Below are 22847 nucleotides of genomic sequence, written 5' to 3' on the forward strand. Positions count from 1 at the left end.
GAACTTTGCTGGTTGATGATACATAAGATCAGGGTCTTGTTTTGCCTGCACTGCAACAAATTAAACACGAATGAGCCCAGTCTGCATGAGCAAATTAAGAACTGCCATTACTAAACTTTTTTGTCACAGTCCACAAGAAAATATGTTTTGATCCCGGGTTTTTCTAACCATATTAAGGAGATAGTAGTGCTAGAGGCTAGAAAGTTTCGTCATCTTCAATTCTTTGCCTCAAATAAAGGCAAAAACAACCAACATCCTAATCTGCATTATGTTGGATACACCCATGGGCTCCTGTCCAGGCACATAACATTTTTCAGACCCAAGTTTAAGAGCTACTTGCCCTTGAGGGTCAAGCACCACAAACTGTCTCCAAGTCCAACATTCAGCACTGGAAGGGTTTGTTATCATTTTGATCCACGCTGCCAAACACAATCCAAATATGATGCACAAAAAGTGAGATAAGCTCATAATTCAGTCCATCATTTTTTTTATTCCATTAAACAAAGGACCTGCAGTGCAGAGAATCTCAAACATTCATCAGCATGGCTCGCCATTAAAAAAAAAGGAAAGGAAAAAAGTACCCCAGCTTCAAAGTCATAGGCAAATATTTCACAATATCTACATTGCTAAAAGTCACACTCCAACCAACTAAACCAGAGACCATCCAAACATAAAACAGTAGTATGTGCTCATGAAAAGAAAAACAGTAAGCAACATAAAACTACAGGACAGACCTCCTTCATATTTGTTTATAATGGTCATGTCATCTAATGGAACTAACACGTAATGCTTCAACTACCTTTACTTCATATAAATATGATATCAGCCATTGGTATTGGTGCTTAATAAAACATTTTTCATTTGTTTTCCTCAGCAACATCGGGTCAACATTGCACAACCCAAAACACGCACAAATCCACAAACCCTCTGACAAACTGCTTAACACTGTAAAAGGCCAGCTAAAGCTCAAGCAAATACTATTCAAATCCCCACTGTATTGGCTCCGTTCAGTCAATGCCATTAAGTGTTTGCCATTCAACAAGTTAAATCTCTTAGTGGCCGAGTCAAACTTTTCCTGCCGGCTGTGACAATAATGTGAGAAATGGAGCTGTGTTCAGAGTGCCCTGTGTAGCAACATGAACTGATTCAAATCAAAATGCTATTGAGAGGAATTATTTGTTATAGTTTCTTTTTGCTTCTTTGTCAAAACATGAATTTTCCTAAATGTTCTACAAACAGTCTGACTGGCAACACATGCTATTACGAAATGGCTAATGAACATGTAAACTCTGGAACAGAGAAGGAACAGCTAAACAATTATGAACAGGAGGGGGAAAAAAACCTAAGAAAACATCTCTGTTGGCTCAGAATATAGACAATGCTAACAGCATTAAAAATAAATAATTTACAATAACATAAAGAAAAACAAATAAGGAATATTCCCAAACGATATAATGCTTCAGTTTACTGAGGATGTGGGATAATATGGCTAAAGGTTGTACAGTCACAGGTTGGAAGGGGACAACTATGAACAAACTGTATGTGTATGCTTTGCCCTACATGTGCATGAACGCAAATACACCTGTGTCAGAGGATGCATAGGTGGCATAGGAGATTCTGAGGTAAACCCATAAAAGGCTGTGAAGGAGAAAGTAAAAAGCATACAGCATACAGTATATAACAAAACCGTTGTTATATACGTGCTCTCCCCAACATCCAACCAACACTCACATCTACAATGACTTCTGTGTGTGTGGGGGGGGGGGGGGATATAGTAGAAATGTCCTAATAACTATTACCTATTATTTTCAACTATGTTTTTTTCACCTACGCACCTCTCTGGATACAATCAGAGGCAAAGGGCATATATAAGGCAAGTTATAAAACATAACAAAAACATTAACCACTCCAGACAACCATAGTTTCAACAGTATGGGGTCAACACAAATAATTTTTTCAAGACACAATAAGTTAAAAACATGTATGAACAATAGAAATTACTTGGCTTCTTTTTAAAACCCATTCATCTCTACCAGAAAAAAAAGCTTATAGAAATTATATAAACTCTCAACCCATCAAAACGTGCAACAATAAAGAAATCCCCTCTCCTTGAACGGCCAATTATAAAGTAATAAGATGAAAAGCTATGTATTCACACTAGTATGTACAAGTATTGAAATAAAAGAGTGATATTAGATATTTACATACAAACATCAGTCCCTGATCGATTAAGGCCAAAGTGCTGTAGATGCACGAGTCACCCACATCACATGTAGGCTGCTGTTGCACTTAAGTGTTCCTCAGTTTGCAATTAGCAAAAGAAGCGATTATACAATAATACTCAAGGCCTTTTATTCTAGCATCCTGTGTCTTTCAAACATATAAAACTTAGCAAACTTTTAGCTTTAAGAAATAAAATTAACCCAAACCTCACCTTTTCCAGCTGTCTGAAATCTCCTTTTTTCCCTTTTTTCTTTTTTTTCTCCTTTTTTTAAATTATTTTTTAACAAAAACAAGTTATCTTAATTATACGTACAGTTGCACTAGAGTTCATATGATCGAGTCCTGATTCCAGTTCAGCCTTCTTAACTTCCAGTATCGCCATCTCATCCCAAGATAGTATTTATAGGAGTCTGGGTCTTGTCAAGAAGCCCACCTGTTAAATGCAGATGAATACAAGGAACTGGTTGGTGCACTGTAGTGACCAGTGCTGGTCTCCTCTTGTGCGAGTGGAACAACAGTGTCAGTGATGGATGAGTCAAAGCATGCCAAAGCCTTCACTGCCCTCGCTGATGGCCAGCTTCAGCATCTTGTGCAGCTCCTCGTAGGAGTCGTAGGTGGGGAGGCACAGCTGGTTAAAACTACAACACACAAGGATTATCAATTAAGTATTTATGTAACCTATGTAATGCAACCTGTGAAATTACACTTCATTTGAAGTATTTCCAAGCATAAAGTAGCATATTGTGATTTACACTTGAAAAGTGTCCCCAATAATAGGTCTTTAAGTAGCTTTTGCTTAAAACTACACTGCCTAGCTGTTTAATACCATACATTCAGGATGTATGTATGCCAAAACACACACAAACTAAAACAGATGCAGACTAACATACTGTTGCCATCTGTCACTCCATCGATTACATAGCCAGTAAGAAACATATACAACAACAGCAGCCTCATCTTTTTGATACATCGGCCTGTGTTGTCCTACTTACCAGGTGTGTGCAGTGGGCAGGGTGCTGTGTGTGGGGGCAGCGATGATCTGGAAGGAGGGGCAGAGAGTGTTGAATCCCCCGGGGGGCAGCTGAGAGGAGCCGGTGGTGAACTGCAGCAGACGGGCCAGCTCCTCCTGGGTGAAGCTGGACACCACGGCCCAGAACCACTTCATCACCTGTAGCAAAGGGAAACCAACGTGCTCAGACATTTTCATCACCGCTCTGCTGTTAGAAGAAAAAGGCAGACAGAGATTTTCCATGACATACTTTCTCTCTGAAGTGCCATGAACCTCCGACAATCACAGCGTGGGCCTTGAAGTCCTGCACGTTTATATCGCCGGTGCCACACATCAACAGCTGAGGAGATTAAAATGGAAAAAATTATGAGTGTCGTAAAAAAGAGAAACAAACTTTTATTATGAGCATTGCACATACCTCCAACTCATTCTCATCAAATATGGCTAACAGGTTTTCTGGAACCAGTTCATTCAAACCTGCAATTGATCAGGAAATTACAATAATTACGCACACACATTACCGGAGACATCGAATTAGAGCAATTGGCAAAAGGTGGCAGCCTGCAGCTGTGTTAGTTCCCTTACCTTTCAGGAAGTGTTCCACCTCATCTCTCACCTGACTGGCCAGTCTGTACTGGGCCAACAGGTTGAGATAATGCATCTTGTTTTCATTGGTGACGGCGATCTGAGCTCCCCCTGATATCAGCTCCACCACCTGCAAGAAAACATGAGGCATTAGGCAAGATATACAGTCCTAAATTAATATAAAACAGTAATTGGCACGAAACAAGATCAGAATTGTGTCATTGTGTGGCTCTCAAAGAAACAGTCGGTTCAGTTCAGTGGCAGAGAAGGGATTTGATTATGTGTTAGTTCAGCAATGTTCTTGAATGTGCGTGTCTGGCTGTCACACACTTGTCAGCCTTATTATAAATAAGCAATTTAAAAATGTTAAACTTATGTGTCTAATTAAAAGGAGGAAGCTGAGCTCAGCATGTCCGCATGAGGAGTTACACAGACAGATATTGTGTGGAATTTTAGAACTGAACAACAAAAACAAAGTTTGAAAGGGTTTAAAAATTAATGTAAACACACCACTCCCTCCCTTTAAGAAAAAACAAGACTCTTGCCAAACAAGCAATATGGTTCCTTTTGCTTGGTTTATTGCTCCTATCTCCTGTGAAATTACATCAGGGATAAAAGAGGAGGTTCTCTTCCAAAAGTGTTGCCTCACCTTCTCCAGCTGTCCTGACTTGCTGTACTTCTCCTCAGCGAACACCAGGTCCATTTCACTCACGTCATTGTTTAGGATGAAGCAGACTTTAGTTTTGTAGAACTCCTGGTCGTCAGTCTCAAAGTACTGAGTGTGGAAAATAAAATCTATTAAAAAAAATTCTAAAAAAAAAAAAAAAAACTGCAGGAAAATGACATTTTTAAATAAACATGACATTTCATGTTGTCGGTGGAAGGATGAAAAAAACCCAATTGGGTCTCGTTTTGTTCTCTGCTTTGAAATCTTAGGAAGTTGGATAAACAGCAAAACACACTGGCTGGTTCTCCATGAAATAAATAATGCCAAGAAACAAATCAGGTTTCCTGGCTTTCGCAAGGAATTTTAAAGTAATGAGACAGACCAGCTGACACCAGAAGTTAAACAATGAAAACATGACCTTCCAACTTCCAAGGAATGAGTCTTCTCAATGGGAATGTATTTTGTTCCATACCTTGTAGTTCATCCTAAGGCCAATGATCTGGGCCAAGAAGGAACGCGTAAACCGAGCTCGGACCAGCTGCTTGTAGGCTCCACCCAGGGCAGACTCATACAGACACTTGCCTACGATGCGGCCCGCAAACTCGTACATCTTCAGACGTAGGTGTTGAGGCCTGTCAGCATTTGGGTGCACCTGCAAAACAGATGTTAATTCTCTTATTACGCATGCAACGTATTGAGGAGACAAAAGAAAAACCCACACGTTGTTTTTAAAGTGGAGGTGTTTTAACTAAACAGACTGACTTACAAGTCCCTGGTTGTTGTCACTGAAGCGGGTGAACAAGTGGTTGGAGGTGTCAAAGAGGGTCTTGCAAATCAGCTCAAACCACTCCCTGCGAGGTCCACCCCAGTCCAGAGCTGCAGACAAAACATGAAAAATGTAGCAGAGTGGTCACCTTGACAAGTGTGACTTTCTTCGGTGTGTAATCTTAAGACCTTTTTGGTGTCGAGTTGTTGTCGCAAAAGCAAAAATACTGTATATAAAATTCTTACTACTGGATTAGAAAACAACACAAGCTGAAGCTCCATTATGCTCTAATGTCTTGTTTACCTTCCTCATCCTGAAACACGACCTCGAAGTTCTTACTCCAGTCCGACACTGAGAAGTTCCTTGTTGCCTTCAGGGACTGAGCAGCAGCAAGAAGAAAGACAAATGAGTGTCAAATTAATCACTGGGGTCATATGAGTGTTATGATTACATGCCTATATTCATGGTGCGGAAAATATGAGACAGCTTCACGATACAGTCAAGAAAACACTCACTGAGTCGAGGATGGAGTGTCGAGTGATTTTTAGGCAGGTCTTGGTGCGAGGTCTCTTGGAATGGATTTGTCTGAGTTCACGCTGAAAGAAGTTCACTTTGTCTTGAAACGTTTCCGAGCCCCCTGTGGACAGAACCATCAAAATCACTGCCACGGCCTCCAAAAAAAACAAAGTGTTTATGAAGTGCAGCTGGAGGCAAAAATGAATCACACTGAAACAAACCGATGTTCTTGTGCAGGAAGCGAATGAAAGTGGCAGCCATGATGTTCCTGTCTTTGCAGCTGAGCTCCACGGGAGGCTGTATCCCATCATCCACCACCAGAGTCAGATACTTGTGAACCGGATCAGGACCGTAGTAGGTAAACTGCCAAGAGAACAGGGGAATTACAGCAAGCCTGTCAAACCAAATAAAAAAAGGGCGGTTCCGCGTGTTTTTTTGACAGCTCATCTGTTTACCTTTGTTCCTGGACATACTCGAAAGGTGAAAAGGCGCCATGGAATTATTTTCAGGTAGAACTCCTTCACGGATAGTTGCTGTTAAAGGTAAAAGACCAAGTCAGTGTCATCTTACCTTAAAGCGATAGTTCAACATTTTGGCAAATTGACCCATTGCCATAATCCCTATAGTCATAGGAGTAGGTTTGTTACCTTTACTTGTCGGTGCAAACTATTTTTAGAGCGGCGGAACGGAGCGGCAGGCCGCTCAGAGCTACGCTACGGAGGCTAATGGAATTTCTTAGTTTCCCTCTTCTAACTAATCAAATACACAATCCAACAACTCCAAAACGCTCTTGTGGACAAGTTGTGACCTGCACATTCACCACGCTATGAGATAATGATGGAACGTTATGAGACAGAGCCGTTTTCGAGGTGGTCACCTTGACGCCGTTCTAAAATAGCTTACACTGACAAATAAAGGTAACAAACCTACTGCTATGACTATAGGGATTATGGCAATGGGCCAATTTGCCAAAACGTTGAACTATCCCTTTAAAGCAAATACTCTCCTTTACTTTACTTATACAGAAAAAAAAATCACACTTCATACATCATTATACATCAAATGCAACCATTAGGATGTGGCCACTGACCTTTGGCGATATGTAACAGTAGACCTTTTTTGGTTTCTTGACTTTCTCAGGTTGTCCCTCCACAGGAGAGTCATGATCGTCCTCCTCTTCACCCATCGAGGGCCTCCGCTGGGGAGCCAGCAAGGACGAGGCTGGTAACTGCCATGAAGAACTGCTGTAGTTCCCACTGCTGTACAGGTACGCCTCAAAGTAGATACTTATGCCTGGAGTGGACACGTTCTTCTCCACACAGGCCTTCTCATTCTCTGAAATATGCAATGACAACATGAGCAACACGGGATGACTTTATTCTATAGCAGCGCATTTTTCCTGCGGGCATGTAAAGGCTGCTCACCACTGAGAACAATTATGTCAAATTCTCCGTTGCTGAGCGGCTGGTTCTTGTAGGAGATGCGGGCCCTGAAACAACCAGTTTTCCTCAGGGTCAGTCTCAGCAGAACCTGGCACTGCTGCTTGTTGAGTGAAACTGACTTGCTGCAGTACTCCTCCAGACTGTCATCATCCACTGTGCCCAGCTGGAAGGACAGGAAAACTAAAATGAATCCCAGCTCAGAATTTGGGGAATTACTTAAAAAAAAACCTGTTCTGATGCAAAACTGGTGACTGCACAATTGGGAACAGAAGGCTGAAAACAAAGGCTGGCTTTTATTTTTACAGTCACAATCAAGAAATAAATGTAGAAATTGCTGTTTTAATGGATAATAGAAAAGGGGTTTGTTCTCGTACAGAGTGCACATGGACGCTGTAGTTGGCTTCATCTGTTAGAGATGTGGAGTTACTGGTGGGGTTTCCATATTCATCCCTGGGTTCAATCTGCAAAGTGTGCTGCTGGCCATTTGTAAGCACCAGGGTGGAGAAATGGTAGGCTATCTTGGTTTTGGATGGGACAACAGTACCTAAGGAGAACAAAACAACAGAAAAATACTTAACTCAAGCACCAAAACAAACTTATCAAATCATTAATTGCACAAAACAAAACACAGGTTGGCTCTTAGACATATACAGCAGTCTTACCTGGCTGGAATATTTTATAATAAGGGCTATAGGCTACATTGAGGCCGCCCAGCTTGACAGCAACCTCATAGCGTCCAGCCTTGCGCACCGTGAAAGCTACTTTGACTACATTGGACTCTGGTTCTTGCAGAACCTCCTGTGTAACAGGGATGTCCAGAGCCAGTTCAATGTGGGTGATGTTGACCCTCAGCCCCACAGGTCTATGGGCTGGGAAAGGCTGGCCATTCTTATAGAACAGCTGGAGAGACAGACAAAGATAAGGGACAAAGATTTAAGGCAGAGGACACACAAGTCAATTTTACATTGCTGGATATAATGTTGCAAAAATATATTCTCGACACTGTTGCATGCTTAATCCACCTCTAAGAAAGTCAATGAGACTAAAAAGCAAGAGTGCAGAACATCTTTAGCTTTGATGCAGTAGGAATCGACAGTCACCTGGACTCTGAAGCTCATAGTCTGCCCAACTTCCTGTGGTTCCTTCCAGTCCCATGAGACCCTGCAGGAACGTGGGTCCAGGTAGTTGCCCCGGACATAGTCGTAGATGCTGCGGTCACCGCGTCGACCTGGATCCTCATTCTGCAGGAAGCTGACAACCCTCGCTGCAAGCTCACAGAGGAACTTGATGGTAAAGACGAACGCTATGATGGAAACAGTAATTCCACCTGCCACAGGGAGAGAATAAGTGCAAGAGGCAGTTGGTTGGAACTTGTGCTTGCAACAAACAAAAGATATTTTCATATGGATCTGATTAGTTATTTGAGAAATTATTTAGATGGAGCAAAGACAAACATCTGATGAAGGTCGACGGACCAAAGTTTTACAACAAGTCTTCAGGCTGTAAAATAATAAAAGCCTTTTGTAAAACCGGTGGTTCCAGGTCACGGCTGAGGTATGTGCTTTAAGGAGAGAGAGACAAGGCGCCACGTAACAAAAATTCCAGGACAAGCCACATCAGCCCTGCCCAACAGCGAACACTAGACTCACCAATCACGTAAAACATGAGGTCCCTTATCAAGAAGCACAGTGCCACAGTACAGCCAAATATGAGAGCTCCCGCTGAAAAGACAAATGGATATTGTACCGATGAATAAATAAAATGAAAACAACACACAATTCCTGCTATCTATAATAGATTTTTATGATTGCACTTTTTAAAACATTATTCTTACAGTTGTATAACTACAGCACAGCTTGAGTTTATGTGGTTTTGCCAAATGCAGAAACATTTCCAAAAGTGTGACTTTAGTGGACAGTTTTGAATGAGGCAAGAGTACCAGGGTTATGACACTGCTAATGTAACAACACTCAGAGAGAAAAGGACAGAAGAACAAACACATGCAGCAATAGATGAAGCAATAGAGACTTCTCCATTGCATTCAAATGATCTGCGACTAGTAACACTTAACATCAATATAACCCATTGTATGTTTATGTCTCTTTAAATGTTGCGCAATAGCTAAGGCAAGCAAACGCTGAGTCTCACCAATTGACCACTTCTCATTCAGACGCCTCTCAGCAAGGCTGTGCACCAGCCGGATCTCGTAATCCTGGTCTCGACTCCCCCTGGAGGTCTGGAGGATCTTGATGCCGGTGGATAACTTTATGTAGTCTTCGTAGTAGTAGCCCCAAGCAGCTAAAGAAAGCTGCAGTTGACTGTCAAAATGAGACAGATCATCCAGATTCATACAACCCAACGTCTTCAGTCTGCCGTAAAAAAACAAAAAAAACAAATGTGAAGCAGAGGAAGCAGATCATTGACACGGATGGCGGCACCACCTATAATTCACACTATAGTAAACTAACACAGGCGTCATCACTAAGTGTTGCCCTATAGAGCAAGACTGCTGACTTCTCTACAAACAACAGGCTATCCCTCACACTAAACAAATACTATTTCATGGGTGTAACTTTGATCCTATCAGCTCTAATCTTTAGACAGATGCTGTGGCATGTTGCATCTGGTCTCACTAAAAGACTAAAGCTCCAAAGGTTCATTACAGGGACAGGTCAACAGGGGAAAATGCTTAGTAGATAAATGGTGGCAGCCATTAAAACCAAAACCTAATCTCCAATTCTAAGTCTACTACAGCAAAAGTGTGTCTTTGTCTGGTAAAACTAGGGATGTGTCTGCACTGTAACTGTTCATTGTGTGTGGTTATCAAGGACAAAATGTTGGTAGCACACAAGCAACTCCACAGACTATGATCTGAAATAATAGAAATATCTAACACTAATGAGTACTTGGCTCAAAACGCACAAAGATATTTTTGCACTTTAAATGCATTTTCCATTTAAAACATACAAATCTTAACCCTGCACAAAGAATCTGACATTGCTTTCTATAGCATATGTCAAGCTGAATATAAACAAACTGTTGTGTTGCTAATATAACTGGTTCACATATGCCATGGGGCTGATTATCTACCATGTGTTCGTGGTCAGTTATTGTGGAAATTATGGTAATCCAAACAAAAACATGATGCTGTTTTTATCTTTTATACTAGTATATAATTGCATCCCTCCATGATCCAACTCTCGCTAACACTGTTTCTCTGAAAAGCAGTGAGAGGCTTATACGAGTCAGCAGCTTAATCTTCCCCTTTTACCGTTTATTTTTAGCCAGCAAATTAATGCAGAAATCATCTTTGGTTATTACACAGTTAGTCAGTGAACTGATACTCTGCAATAATGTCCAGTGAATCAAAATTGGCAAAGCAGACAGTCACAGTGTGACAGCCATGACCTTCACAACTGTGACATTGTCTACCTACCATGCAATTATCCTTCAAATGGGATACTCTGCGTTTGAGAAACAGCTGACTTAGAAACATTACAACTGACTTTACTCTATCATGAGCAGGACAGAGCAGTAACTACTCATCATGGCTGGTTTTGACTGCATCAATAGAGAGCATCGAACAGACACACACACACGCACAGAGAGAGAAACATCTGCATTGCTGCAGGGTCTCACACGAACAGGCTCTAAAGAATACTTTTTACTGCAGTGACCCTCTCAAACACTGCAGCCTCCACAGCTCAGTGTCAGCAAACTCAGCTAACCATGATCAGAGAGGCAGCCCTCAAGTGGATATAAATAAACACAGTCTTTGTTACCCAGTATGAAACATGGCCATAACCACCTACACAATTCAAGATATTTAAAAAACATGCCGAGGACAATCTACGTTTATGACATGCCAACGCGTAATCATTTCTGATAAAGGAAGGCTGCTCATGACTGTTTGCCTGATTGGTGTAAATGCTGAAGTTAAGACCTCTCATTGCTTACGTATGGTAATAGTGCTCCAGGTTCTGGGAGCAAAGCCACTCCTGGAAGGCAAAGTCTCGGAGCAGCTGGATGTGGGCCTCTGCAATTTCCCTCCAGCGCTGCTGTTCCTTCACCACCTCTTCCAGGCGACTCAGTACACTCAGACTCAGCTCCTCCAGTGTCTGTACATCTGGATGACACATGAACAGCAAATAAAAATCCCCATGTAAATACTGGCCAGGAAATCAGCACCAGTAATGCCACAGCAAAAGCTTAAATACTCATTAAAGTCTACTATGATGAGTATCTAAGCCGGTGCTGATTATGCACACATGCCACCTGCATCTCATAAGCCTGAATATTCTGTTTCAAAACCAAAAAATGACCGGGGTCAAAGCAGTAAGCAATAGAATATCACAGCATTACACATAACTCAAATTCACTTAAAAGTGACATCTTTGGTATTGCTCTTCTGAAACTAGCATGGATCCCAGACAAAGCATTCTCTCCAGATGCAGTTTGATTTTCAGGCAAGATAACACGGTTTACAGAAGTTTCCTTGTGCCAATTACAGAAGCACAATGGATAAGACCATCTGACCAAACTTGTGTGCTGACTGCACTGGTAATCTGATATGAGACAATAATAACCCACTGACCTTCAAATAAGTGCCTGTATTGAGAAAGACTATGTCCTTGGAGCCATTCCTGAATCTGACTTTCTTTTCCTTTCTTCCAGCGTACTTCCCAGAAGAATATCCACGACAGTGAGCAGAAGAGGAAGGTCAGGAAGAAGCGGCGGTCCATCAGACCATCTTTTCAGCCTTCACGCAGACCCCTCCGAGCTCAAAGGAAAAGCACCATGAAAACAGGAAGCTGGTCAAGTTTCCTATAATAATGAAAAACACAACTGCTTAGATTCAGTTCTGCTAAGTCAAGAAATAAAAAAAATATACAAAACGAAACAAAAAAACGCTGCATGAACGATTAAGCCTCGAAGCTTCAACTGTAAACCACGCTGCCAAGAAAGCATGAATATTTAAGTGTCACCCTGGATAAGTGCTGGCTGATGGCAGAATAACATTACTCCACGGGCAGCACTGAAATATGCATGAACAACTTGGCTAAACAATAGTCATAAACTGTCACCAACCTATGTTTAACTCACAGAGTAAAACAAACCAGGTACGGTACGTTTGAACACACTATTAATCACATCCACCGTCAAATCCAGGATAATGGTGCTGGTGCTGAGGGTGATGAGCTGTCTAGACGCGCTAGCGCAGGTGTCTATAGGTTTCTTGATGCCATCCGCTGCCGCTGTCATAAAAAACAACAACCAGGAAGCTACATAACCTCCTCGGGAAGCGTCGGTAAAGTTCACCGGACTATCGCTTGAGTGACGTTTCAAAATAAAAAAAAATAAAAAAAAATGCAATACCGTCAGTTCTCGTCTGGTGACACCTGGGGCGCTAGGTGAAGCTAGCAGCTAACTGACGCTAACATCTGTGGCATCATCAGCACGACAAACGACCACAGCAGCGTAGCAGCGGCTAGCCCGGTTAGCCAACAGTGTCAGCGTAATTAACGTTTCTGATAGCTCGTCTCCAACCCGCGGCGGTTCACCGAGATGCACATCACAACAACGTCACACGATAGTCCACTTGCAATAGCACGGCCACAAAAAGCAACACTGTAAATGTAAAAAAAAACTCCTCGATGTATGTGTTTTCAATAGGAGCCTCTACCTTTTGGTCCGTTAGCTTCGCAACCCCGGAAAATGCGCAGAAAAGCTGTCGGGTTTTGATGACGTCAGCAGCGATAGCGTCCATCCATACACACACGAGGGGAAGGGGGACCAAAGTTTCACACAGCTACTGGGATTTGTGTGTCAAATTAAAACATGGTAAGTCGTCTGTAACTCCATGACAGCTACTTTATGGTCGTCTTGATCGCTGGCGTCCCTTACAGTGTTGTATTTCGTATATTAACAGAGCACTGAAGTGTTTCTTTGCCAGGGAAGCCACTGAGCTAAGTTAGCTAGCCTAGCCCAATGTGAACGAAGCTCTGTCTGTATACCCAGCGGCATGTACAATGACTAAATGACTATTCATTTACGTATCTCAGTCTAATGATCATTGCCTGAGCTTTTACAAAATACAACCGACAGCTGGCTCCCAAAAAGTTTTAGCTTAGCTTTTACCTAGCTTTGTGTGCAACTATCGAGTTAGCATTAATGTCAACATGGTGTCAGCTGAACAGCTTTGCTCGATCATATTATAGGTAGCCTTTGTTTTCCCGCATGCTCAGCTGTGGGATAGTTGTTTATAGTCAAATTATAGGTAGCCTTTGTTTTCCCGCATGCTCAGCTGTGGGATAGTTGTTTATAGTCAATAAAGACCCCGTGGCATGCAGCATTGTATTGAGAGGGGGACTCTAACCGGTCAATAGCACGATTGCAACCATTTCTTCTCCTGCTTTCCAACCAAATAGGAAAGTGCTGGTAGAGATATATCTTCTAAACAGTGTTGTTTTATCTAATCCAGGGGAAGCAGAAAACAAAGAAGTTCGCTGCAATGAAGAGGATGATCAGTCTCAAAGATCATAGAATGTGAGTTTTGCCAGTCGACCCTTGTCTAACAAACTATCCCAGCACTGTGAACTGTGTTTATCCAGCAAAACATGCAATTTCTGGTGAAATGTGGACTTTAAATATGTATTTGCTCCTTATTGGTTGTAATTTGTTTTGTAGAAAAGAGAAAGACCGGTCTAAAGCAAAAGAGAAAAAGAAGAAAGATCCCTCACAGCTGAAGGAGAGAGAAGTGTAAGTTGGTTGCACAAATGCTAAAATTGACTTCACAGCTTGTGGTTGATCACCCTCTAACTTGATATCTTTTGATTGTCTGTGCAGGGCAAAGTACCCATCATGCCTCTTCTTCCAGTACAATACTCAGCTTGGTCCACCATACCACATACTTGTTGACACCAATTTCATCAACTTCTCTATCAAGGCCAAACTGGACATTGTTCAGTCTATGATGGATTGTCTCTATGCCAAATGTAAGTATTACTATCTAGTCAGAATAAATATGTGGATGATCTTGTCTTTTTTCATATGTATAATATAATGATTCAGCAAAGAATAATAATAAATGGTAATTCATTTTTTCTACAATCTTATTCCATACAGGTATCCCATATATCACAGACTGTGTGATGGCTGAGATTGAAAAGCTTGGAATGAAGTACAGAGTTGCTCTCAGGTACAGAGATGGCACTGAACTGGCAGATGAATCTATTACATAGATTCATAAATTATTTTTACCATTACCTTTTACATTTTTTGCTTATTCTTGTCATTGCAGGATAGCTAAAGATCAGAGGTTTGAGCGCCTGCCATGTACACACAAGGGAACATATGCCGATGACTGTTTAGTCCAAAGAGTAACACAGGTAATCTACTTCAATATACATGTGTAGTCATGCATACATGTCATCAAATGCCACTGTTCACTGAATGAAGAATTCCACAATATGAGTAATATCATGTATGTTCCCTGTGCAAAACAGTGGTAGCAAAATCCAATGACACCATTATTCCCAAAATAAACATTTATACTGCTATTTGGGATGTTATTAGCTGTATTAGTGACATTAGACATGCCATTGATAAATAGGGGTATCCAGGTCAGTTCAAGATGGGAATCGAACCGTGATCATCTCGTCAGTGTGTACATATACTGAATTTGATAATCGTTAGTTAAACTGACAGGGAGGTGTGCCAGAGGTGGTTGCTACTAGTGACAGAACAGCTATCTGAAACCATCTTTTGGTGGCAGATTAGTCACATAGCATATGTTATGTAACACTGTGTAGTTTGGGGACTGAGGGGCAGATCTAACTCGCATTAATTATTTCCTCAGCACAAGTGTTATATCCTGGCTACTGTGGACAGAGATCTGAAGAGAAGAGTCAGGAAGATCCCCGGCGTACCCATCATGTACATCTCAAACCACAGGTATACCACAAATTCATATCACCTTTGTTTGTGTGCTCTCTGCAGAGTCAGTGCAAGCTTAATTTAAAACACACTTCTCTTCCCTGTTTTTAAATACAGGTATAACATTGAACGGATGCCTGATGACTATGGTGCTCCAAGATTTTAACACTTTACAACTGAGCTGGATCTGTAAATGGACTGAAGTTTCCTGTTTAATATTATTTTCCTTTTATTCATATTGAAAATATTGTTATGTTCTGAAGTTTGATTTTGGGTGAGGGTGGGATGGGGTGTGTTTGATGTATCTGAAAACTACTTAAAGTGCTGTTTTTCTTACAAAACATTTTGTTTCAAGAATAAATGTTGCAGTGCATCTTCTCTCCAGTCTTTGTTTTTTTCTCAGCCTCAATTTGTAGATAAGCAGAGATGCTGATTTGCTCTGAGAAAGATAACCATGAGCAATACTTGGTTCATATTTTACACTGTTATTGTCCTTCAAAGTCATTTATCCTATTATGATTATCCTATTTGAAGTTTAAATTTATCGCTTTTTTTCCTACAATGTGGTTAATTAAAATGTATAATAGAAAATGTGGAATAAATCAATAAAAATATACATTTTTATAGCTTGATGGGATGATTTTTAATAAGTAGATAACAAAACAGGATGAAAACATGTTGGAATCAAAAATGTAAAAAACAAAACAATTTTATTTTTTTCTCCTGAGATTTCATTTAATGTATTTTCATCAACTTGAAACCCGGATTAGTGAACTCAATCGCCTCAAAAATGGTGCGTTTAGGTGCTTGAATATAGGAATAGATCCCTCTATCCCTCTGTAGAGAGCAGGCGGATCTCAGTTTGACACCTCGCGAGCGGCACCTGAACGCAGCATTTGTCACGGCTGAGCTCATCCGCTTGCGAGTGGCGCATGCGCAGTACGCGGAGGTCTGGGAGTGTCTGAGCGGCTCGTTGGACGTGAATCCAACCCGCAGTCACTGAAGCCAAGAAGAGCATCTGCATGAACAATGAACCGGTTGACTTGGAGGGAGATAATGTGGTGAAGCGGACATGAAGTGGACGTTGACGGACTTTCGTGTTGGGATTGTGGTGGAGCAGTGATTTGCTGGATATCTTGTGATGTGAATGACCTCTAACGGTACAGGGAATTATAGGCATTTCCAGTAGTACTTTGTTGTCTGCACAGTCAAATCCTCTTAGAGGCAGTGATAGCGTTACATTGGTGGGCTTGTGTTTGCTTGTTGATGAACATGGTGATAAGAAGCTGCACGTCTAATGGCTTAATTTCGTTATCAATACAATAATATCAATAGCTGATTATTGGTTGGCCTACAGGCTGATTTATATTTTACCAAAGTGCTGAATAGTTACTGTAAAGTCAATCTTGATTATAAAAAAGGAGGATTTTTTATTTTGTACCACTCTTCTGAAACCATTGCTTCATATTGACCTGCTTCAGCTTCAGAGGTGAATCTAATTTACAGCAGATCAGCTTTACATTGGAGACACCACCGCCTTGTCTGAGAGACAGTGGTAGGCACAAAGCTGCTGGATGTCATGAGTTGGCCATCTGTTGTTGGAACATACTTAAACCTGCGAGCAGATTAACAAGTGAAAGGGTCCAAGGCATCAGTCAGGGGACATTTCTGTGCCAGCTGGGCTCCCCCACCGCCCCCCTGGTGGAGGAGGGATGCTGAGGGCCACCGTGGGCTCAGTGGAGGAGAGAGATGAGGAGCAGGAGGAAGAAGGCGACGAAGAGCTGAGGGATGGAGGGGTGCCCTTCTACGTCAACAGAGGGGGCCTCCCAGTGGACGAGGAGACTTGGGAGAGGATGTGGCGCCATGTGGCTCGAATCCACCCCAGCGGTGAAGCTCTGGGGAAGGAGATCCGGGGTGTCGCTGACCTGCCCAAGGTACAGTAATGTGCAAGTTGCAGCTGATCATAAATGACAGGAATAACTAGTGCATCCCTCTGTGCCTTCTCACACCCATGTGTTGAAAATGTTGTGTTACAGTGTTGCTATGCAGTTCCACATGGCAGAAATAGACAGTCATGCGCCTCTAAATCCACCATTGATCATTCTTTTTGCTGATATATTTTTTTCCAGTTTAATTATAGTAAACACAGCAGAGGTTTTGTCCACAGTATGAATGTGTAAGACCTTAGTCATTTCCTATGAGATAGATACCTCTACCAGTGGTCACACTGAACAGAGAAGAGCACAGAGGTCAAACAAGACTACATTCTCCAGCTTCAGTGAACATTGGGTTTGCACAATGAATGCACAGCGCAGTTGTTTGGCTCCTCTGTCCCACAGATTCCAGTACCGAGTGTGCCTACATACCAACCTACCACCACTATCCCACAGCGCCTGGAAGCCATACAGAAATACATCAGGGAATTGCAGTATCCTTTGGCTGGTCAGAACCAAACCAGTGATTGTTGAATAAATTGAGTTTGTTTTCATTTGTTGTTCACTGTTTGACACACTGATCTTGCTCAAATAGATAAGAACAGATGGCAGAAGTGCACTATTTACAGAAATCCTTTTACTAATCCCCCTGACCCACTGTTTTTAGCACACATGGATAGATATAGACCAAGTAGGTCGCTGTAGATAGTATATTCTATATTTAGTATAAGCTTGATTTCCAGTCAGAGCAAACTTTTCATTCATAATTCACTAACAACCTATGAATATCATAAAGCTATTTAAGAGGTTGTCTCATTCCCTCACTGTAAACAGCTTCCTCTGTTGGTTTTTTCACTGAATGACCTTAACTGTGCTCTACAGGTACAATCACACAGGAACACAGTTTTTTGAAATCAAGAAAAGCCGTCCTCTTACCGCGTAAGCCAACTCTGTCTTTAACCCCCAGGCTGATCATGAGTGTTCGAGGTGGATGTCACGGGATGTCAGCACCGGTGTCTGCTGACTTCTTTTGGTTTAGCCTGTGATGCTCATGGCTGATGCATGTGGATCAGCTCTATCTCTGGTTTAGTCCGGAGCTTTGTGAGTCAAAGTTAATGTCAATCAGCAGAGGCCTGGAACATGCTTCTCCTGACCTCACTTTATTAGATTAATTAGCGCAGATTTGATTTCCCTGGTTCATGGAAAAGGTTTTTGTTTGTCTGCATGAAATAAATAACGATGAATTTATGTCAGTTATCAGTGCACTTGTGTCTTATAGGCAGAATTACAAGTTCTTGTTCAATGTTCCTGCACAGGCTGATGGACATCGCCAAGGAGATGACACGGGAGGCTCTGCCAATCAAATGTCTGGAGGCGGTGATCTTGGGGATGTATCTTTTACTGCAACGGATCATGTTGCAATTGCAGGACACTTAAGATTCTGTGATGTTTTCAAATTGTGTTGTCCATGTGTTTCTTTGCTGAGGCTAACATCTTTCCAAATTTAGCAGATGGATTCACAATATGTTATTGAAGCAGTGGCAGAAGGAAAATGGAGCAAAATCTGCATCGATGTGACAGGAGTTTTGCAGCTGTGTGGCGTTCAACCATTCGTTTCCTTGACTCACCTTCAAACAGTTACCTCACCAACAACATGCCGGGTGTGGAGCGCTTCCCCCTCAGCTTTAAGTCTCAGTTCTCAGGAAACCACTTCTACCACATCGTGCTGGGAGTTCACAGCGGGGGGCGGTTCGGCGCCCTGGGCATGAGCCGGAGGGAGGACCTCATGTTCAAGCCTCTGGAGTTCCGGACACTGATGGACTTGGTGCAGGAATATGACGGAGCCTACAGGGGCTACTGGCATACCCTCCACAAGGTCAAGATCGGCCAGTACGTGTCCCACGACCCTCACAGCGTGGAGCAGATAGAGTGGAAACACTCAATACTGGACGTAGACAAGCTGACCAAGGAGGAGCTGCGGAAGGAGCTGGAGAGACATACCAGAGACATGAGGCTGAAGGTAAGGTCCAGAATCTAAAGCATTAGGGTGATGTTTTTTGCACGTTAAACTTTATTCTTTTCTTCTTTTTTAACTTTTTTATTGACATTCAGTAACAAATGTAACATGTGCACCCATTTCAATTATTAGTCATTAGAGCAGGGATGTCAAACTCAATTTAGTTCAGGGGCCACAAACAGCACAATAACCAGTAAAACCCAGTAAAATAATAGCACAATAACCTTTAAATATATTTTAAAAATTGAAATTTTCCTCTGTTTTAGTACATTAATAAGATGTTTAGAGTTACTAAACTATCCTTTTACAAAACATATTATGAACCACCTGAAATTTCTTGATAAAAATATGTGCAATTTAAAATTTTCACACTTGACAAATTCATCCTGAGGGCCAGATTGGACCCTCTGCAGGGCTGGTTCTGGCCCACAGGCCGCATGTTTGACACCCCTGCATTAGAGTATCATCATAATGTCCTTTTTCTAGGACTACATGTTAAACTTTTGATTCATGTTTCTTCCTGATCTCTGAATTTTACGGAGACTTCGAAGCACCAAAAACAATAATTAGAAATATATATTTCACCATCAGCAGGTGGACTGCCCTTCCTTCTTATCAGGTTTCTTCTGACATGCTGTATCTGCATGCACAGTGACACTGAGGCGACCTGCCATTTGAGGAGCGGTTCCTGTCAAATGATGCTCTCATCACCTCTCATGCTAACATAATGAAGGCTGCCTCGATGCTGAGCTGTGTGTATAATAAAACTAATGCGATGGCTTGACTCTGCTCTGCCGTGCCTCATGCATGGCTGCCTCGATCCATCAATAGCTGATCTTTTACACTGAGTGCTCTGCACAATCACATTAAAGACAGACGCTCAGCACCACGGCGTAACTCACACGCATGTGACATTTTTAAAGTGATTGAAATTTGGTGCAAACTGTTCTTTTTTTTTTCTTTTTTTTTTTTGCAGATAGGGAAGCCTGTACCTCCCTCTCCGACCAAAGACAGGAGAAACAGCATGGGTTCACCCCTCAGAGGACCAGGCAGCCCCATACGCAGGATCAGCCGCGTGGAGAGACGGTATGACCAATCATGTGCTCTGGAAACTTTAGTTCTTCACTAAAAATACAAACAGCGTCACCATTTGATGTGTAATCTTTATAGTCACTGGAAAATTTGGACCACAGATGTCTCATGAATTAGTCACAGTTCCCCAAAGTGACGAAATCTCTTTGTCCTGTTTCATATTTGTGTTGGTGCTGATGCAGTCCCTCGGGGGAGAAGAAGGTCTTGGATCAGAAGTCGTCCACAGACATGAATGGATACCAGATTCGGGTCTGAAGAAGAATTCAAAAGTTTGCTTGTGAAAACTGAAGGTACCACACACGTGTTTCATATGGGCCCATTGGACTTTATCTAAGGTTCAATTCTTTGTACACACTGGCCTATTCACGGGACGTAGTTACGAACTGGTCACCAGCAGCTTTTCTTCCCAAAAACAAATGCCTCATTCTGCTTCCTTATGTCAGTGTTGATAGAGGCTTTTTCCAGGAGTGGTTACTGTGCATAGTAATTGGTGCTGGCAACACTCCCACAGTAAAAGAAAGGGTCAAAATGTGCAGTAATTTGTGAACATTTTTACATCACCACAGAGGTTTGCTGACTGTACACAATGTGAAATATGAGCGTTCCCTGTAGCTGGGCAAGATTACCACTCAGTGTAAATGTGCTACTGGACATTTAGGGTTTCTTTTTTTTCGTGGTGTTGCTATGTTCAACAAAAGCTCTTAAGGCTTGTCTGCAATCTGTATCTTTGTACTGTACATGTAAGTGTGCAAATACATTTAATGTAATTTTAAATCCACTTAGGCTCTGCTGGGCAGCAAATACTAGTGTGACTTAGTTTGTAAACCACTACCCTTGTGCCTTGTATGACAACTCAAAGAAAAACACTTTTTTATATCCAATCCATTATCAGCATTGCCTCACTAAGCTCAAAGCAGTGTCACCTCTGCTCTTCTAAATTACTTTGAAAACAACTGAGTTAATATCCAGATGCATATTTAGCATGAAATCTACCTTACAGAGATGTTTGACTGAATATGGGATTGAATACATCATATGCTTGAGTGTATCGAAATATAAAAAGGCATCTGTAAACACATGGGTCACTGCGTTCACTGAATATAAAATCTTTCAGTGAATCAATGTCTTGATTGTCAAGGTGACTCATCACAACGCAGCTGACTGACTTGATCTGCATTTGATGTGGATGTAAATAAGTAGTCATATGTACTGTATAACTGCTCTATATATACAATTTCTAACTTTTATTTGTAGCAACTTTTATCCAATGTTTCACTTGCCTTAAGTGGTATCTAAGCAGCTGATATCCATTTAAGTGTATAGTGTAAATACGTTTGTTTACAGCACTTCTTTCTGCATTTTGTAATTTTTTTCCAATTGTCATTTTATACTTCCCTCAGTGTTGGTGATCACAAGTAGACCACTCTAATTTACCACACATGTTGCCACAGCCAACATTTTAATCTGTACAGTCGGTGTTGTCCTTTTTGTTTTTCAATATTCTACCACACAGTTGTTTTGTACCTCCTGAATACCTTTGTTTTACAGGACCACAATAAAGCGTCACCTGGATTGTGGCAACACAGCTAGCGATTGTTTTTCTTTTAAATTCACTGGTTCCAACAGCTTACGTGCCACATATGAAGTGGCATGCTGTACTTGGTTGTTCTAGGCTGCAGGCAGGGAGTGGCGCCAGTTTCCTGTCAGCCGATAGTTCAAAATGCGCACTGGGTGTCCTCAGCTGAAGGGTGGCTTTTGGCACGAAGGCAGATGATGACGAGAGTCCACCGAGGAGAACTCCAAACACTGCCCCTGTTGGGTTTACACAAAGGCTACAGAGTGCCAAGAAGTCTATAAAAGGAAAGCATAGGTCTCAGTAAATTAAAACACTCAGTCAGACTAAGTGGGACACTTTCAACATGTTTTAGATCTCAGAATATTGCCAAGCTCAAGTTTCAAATGGAAAACCTATGCTGACAAAAGTAAGATGATCAATGTGAAATATTATTACACTATCCTTCATATTGTCTTTGTGTTGCCAGTGTTTGTTGAGCATGTATAAATAATTGTGGTGTGATTGCTGGCAGCATGTGCATTGCTCTCATGATCCCCAAGTCCTCCCTGCCTGCAGCACAGCAATCAGCTAAATAGCTTTAATGGCTGCTGCATTCAATGCAAATCAGTCAGCGGGGAACCACTTTGGTGCATATGCCAGTAACGTAGCTCTGAGAGGGCTATAGCTGCAGGAAACATAAAACACTATCATGTAACAATGTACTACTGTAAAACCACATGAGTGGCAAAGTTTGTGCAAGAGAGCTCCTTAAAATGACAGTTTGTTAATGTTGAAAAAGTCCATCCTGACATTGGTGAAATATGAAGAGATAGAAGTCATGAGAAAGATAAACAGATTCCTGTGTCCTCCCTTCAGTGGATTCCAGATGTTAGCACCCTGTCCACCAATGTTTGTAAGACACAGAAACAGAAGGCATTATGACCTATATGGAGAGAAAACCTACTGACCTACTTTGTTTAATATGCATCTAATGCCACAGGGGGAATTAAAACACACATACTGTAAACTGATAATGCATTTAAGAGTTTAACTCATGGCTGGTTGTATTTTATGTCAAATAGAATATACTATAGTGCACTGACAAG

At 41.6% G+C, this 22847-nt stretch overlaps 3 protein-coding genes across 9 annotated transcripts; 2 read left to right on the plus strand and 1 right to left on the minus strand.

The window, feature by feature from the left end:
• Positions 1–470: 470 nt before the first annotated feature.
• arel1 (apoptosis resistant E3 ubiquitin protein ligase 1) lies at positions 471–12937 on the minus strand. Of its 6 annotated transcripts, none has more exons than XM_083999028.1 (22): positions 12892–12937; positions 11803–12032; positions 11166–11334; positions 9357–9577; positions 8858–8929; positions 8309–8535; positions 7871–8108; positions 7583–7752; positions 7191–7371; positions 6857–7101; positions 6222–6299; positions 5988–6129; positions 5766–5887; positions 5554–5629; positions 5251–5360; positions 4957–5136; positions 4467–4592; positions 3818–3947; positions 3651–3709; positions 3483–3572; positions 3216–3391; positions 471–2861 (listed from the first exon to the last, which is right to left on the minus strand). In XM_083999028.1, exons 2-22 carry the CDS (start codon positions 11948–11950, stop codon positions 2759–2761), a joined length of 3063 nt encoding a protein of 1020 aa, XP_083855154.1. In that variant the 5' UTR covers positions 11951–12032; positions 12892–12937; the 3' UTR covers positions 471–2758. The 6 variants fall into 6 exon arrangements, with proteins under 6 accessions (XP_083855154.1, XP_083855153.1, XP_083855155.1 ...); XM_083999027.1 differs by lacking the exon at positions 12892–12937 and adding an exon at positions 12585–12880; XM_083999029.1 differs by lacking the exon at positions 12892–12937 and adding an exon at positions 12350–12448.
• fcf1 (FCF1 rRNA-processing protein) lies at positions 12921–15502 on the plus strand. 2 transcript variants are annotated; one of them, XM_083999033.1, is made up of 8 exons: positions 12921–13049; positions 13690–13754; positions 13896–13967; positions 14055–14203; positions 14334–14406; positions 14509–14596; positions 15067–15161; positions 15261–15502. In XM_083999033.1, the coding sequence occupies exons 1-8, from the start codon at positions 13047–13049 to the stop codon at positions 15307–15309; spliced, it is 594 nt and encodes a 197-aa protein (XP_083855159.1). In that variant the 5' UTR covers positions 12921–13046; the 3' UTR covers positions 15310–15502. The 2 variants fall into 2 exon arrangements, with proteins under 2 accessions (XP_083855159.1, XP_083855160.1); XM_083999034.1 differs by having other exon boundaries at positions 12964–13056; positions 13696–13754; positions 15261–15499.
• Positions 15503–16855: 1353 nt separating this feature from the next.
• vash1 (vasohibin 1) lies at positions 16856–20538 on the plus strand (the record flags this gene model as incomplete). Its single annotated transcript, XM_083998049.1, has 7 exons — positions 16856–17077; positions 17483–17571; positions 17960–18016; positions 18394–18468; positions 18716–19097; positions 20071–20180; positions 20369–20538. 7 exons carry the CDS (start codon positions 16856–16858, stop codon positions 20439–20441), a joined length of 1008 nt encoding a protein of 335 aa, XP_083854175.1. The 3' UTR covers positions 20442–20538.
• Positions 20539–22847: the final 2309 nt, after the last annotated feature.

The sequence above is a fragment of the Trachurus trachurus genome, assembly GCF_905171665.1.
Source record: "Trachurus trachurus genome assembly, chromosome: 22".
NCBI lineage: Eukaryota > Metazoa > Chordata > Actinopteri > Carangiformes > Carangidae > Trachurus > Trachurus trachurus.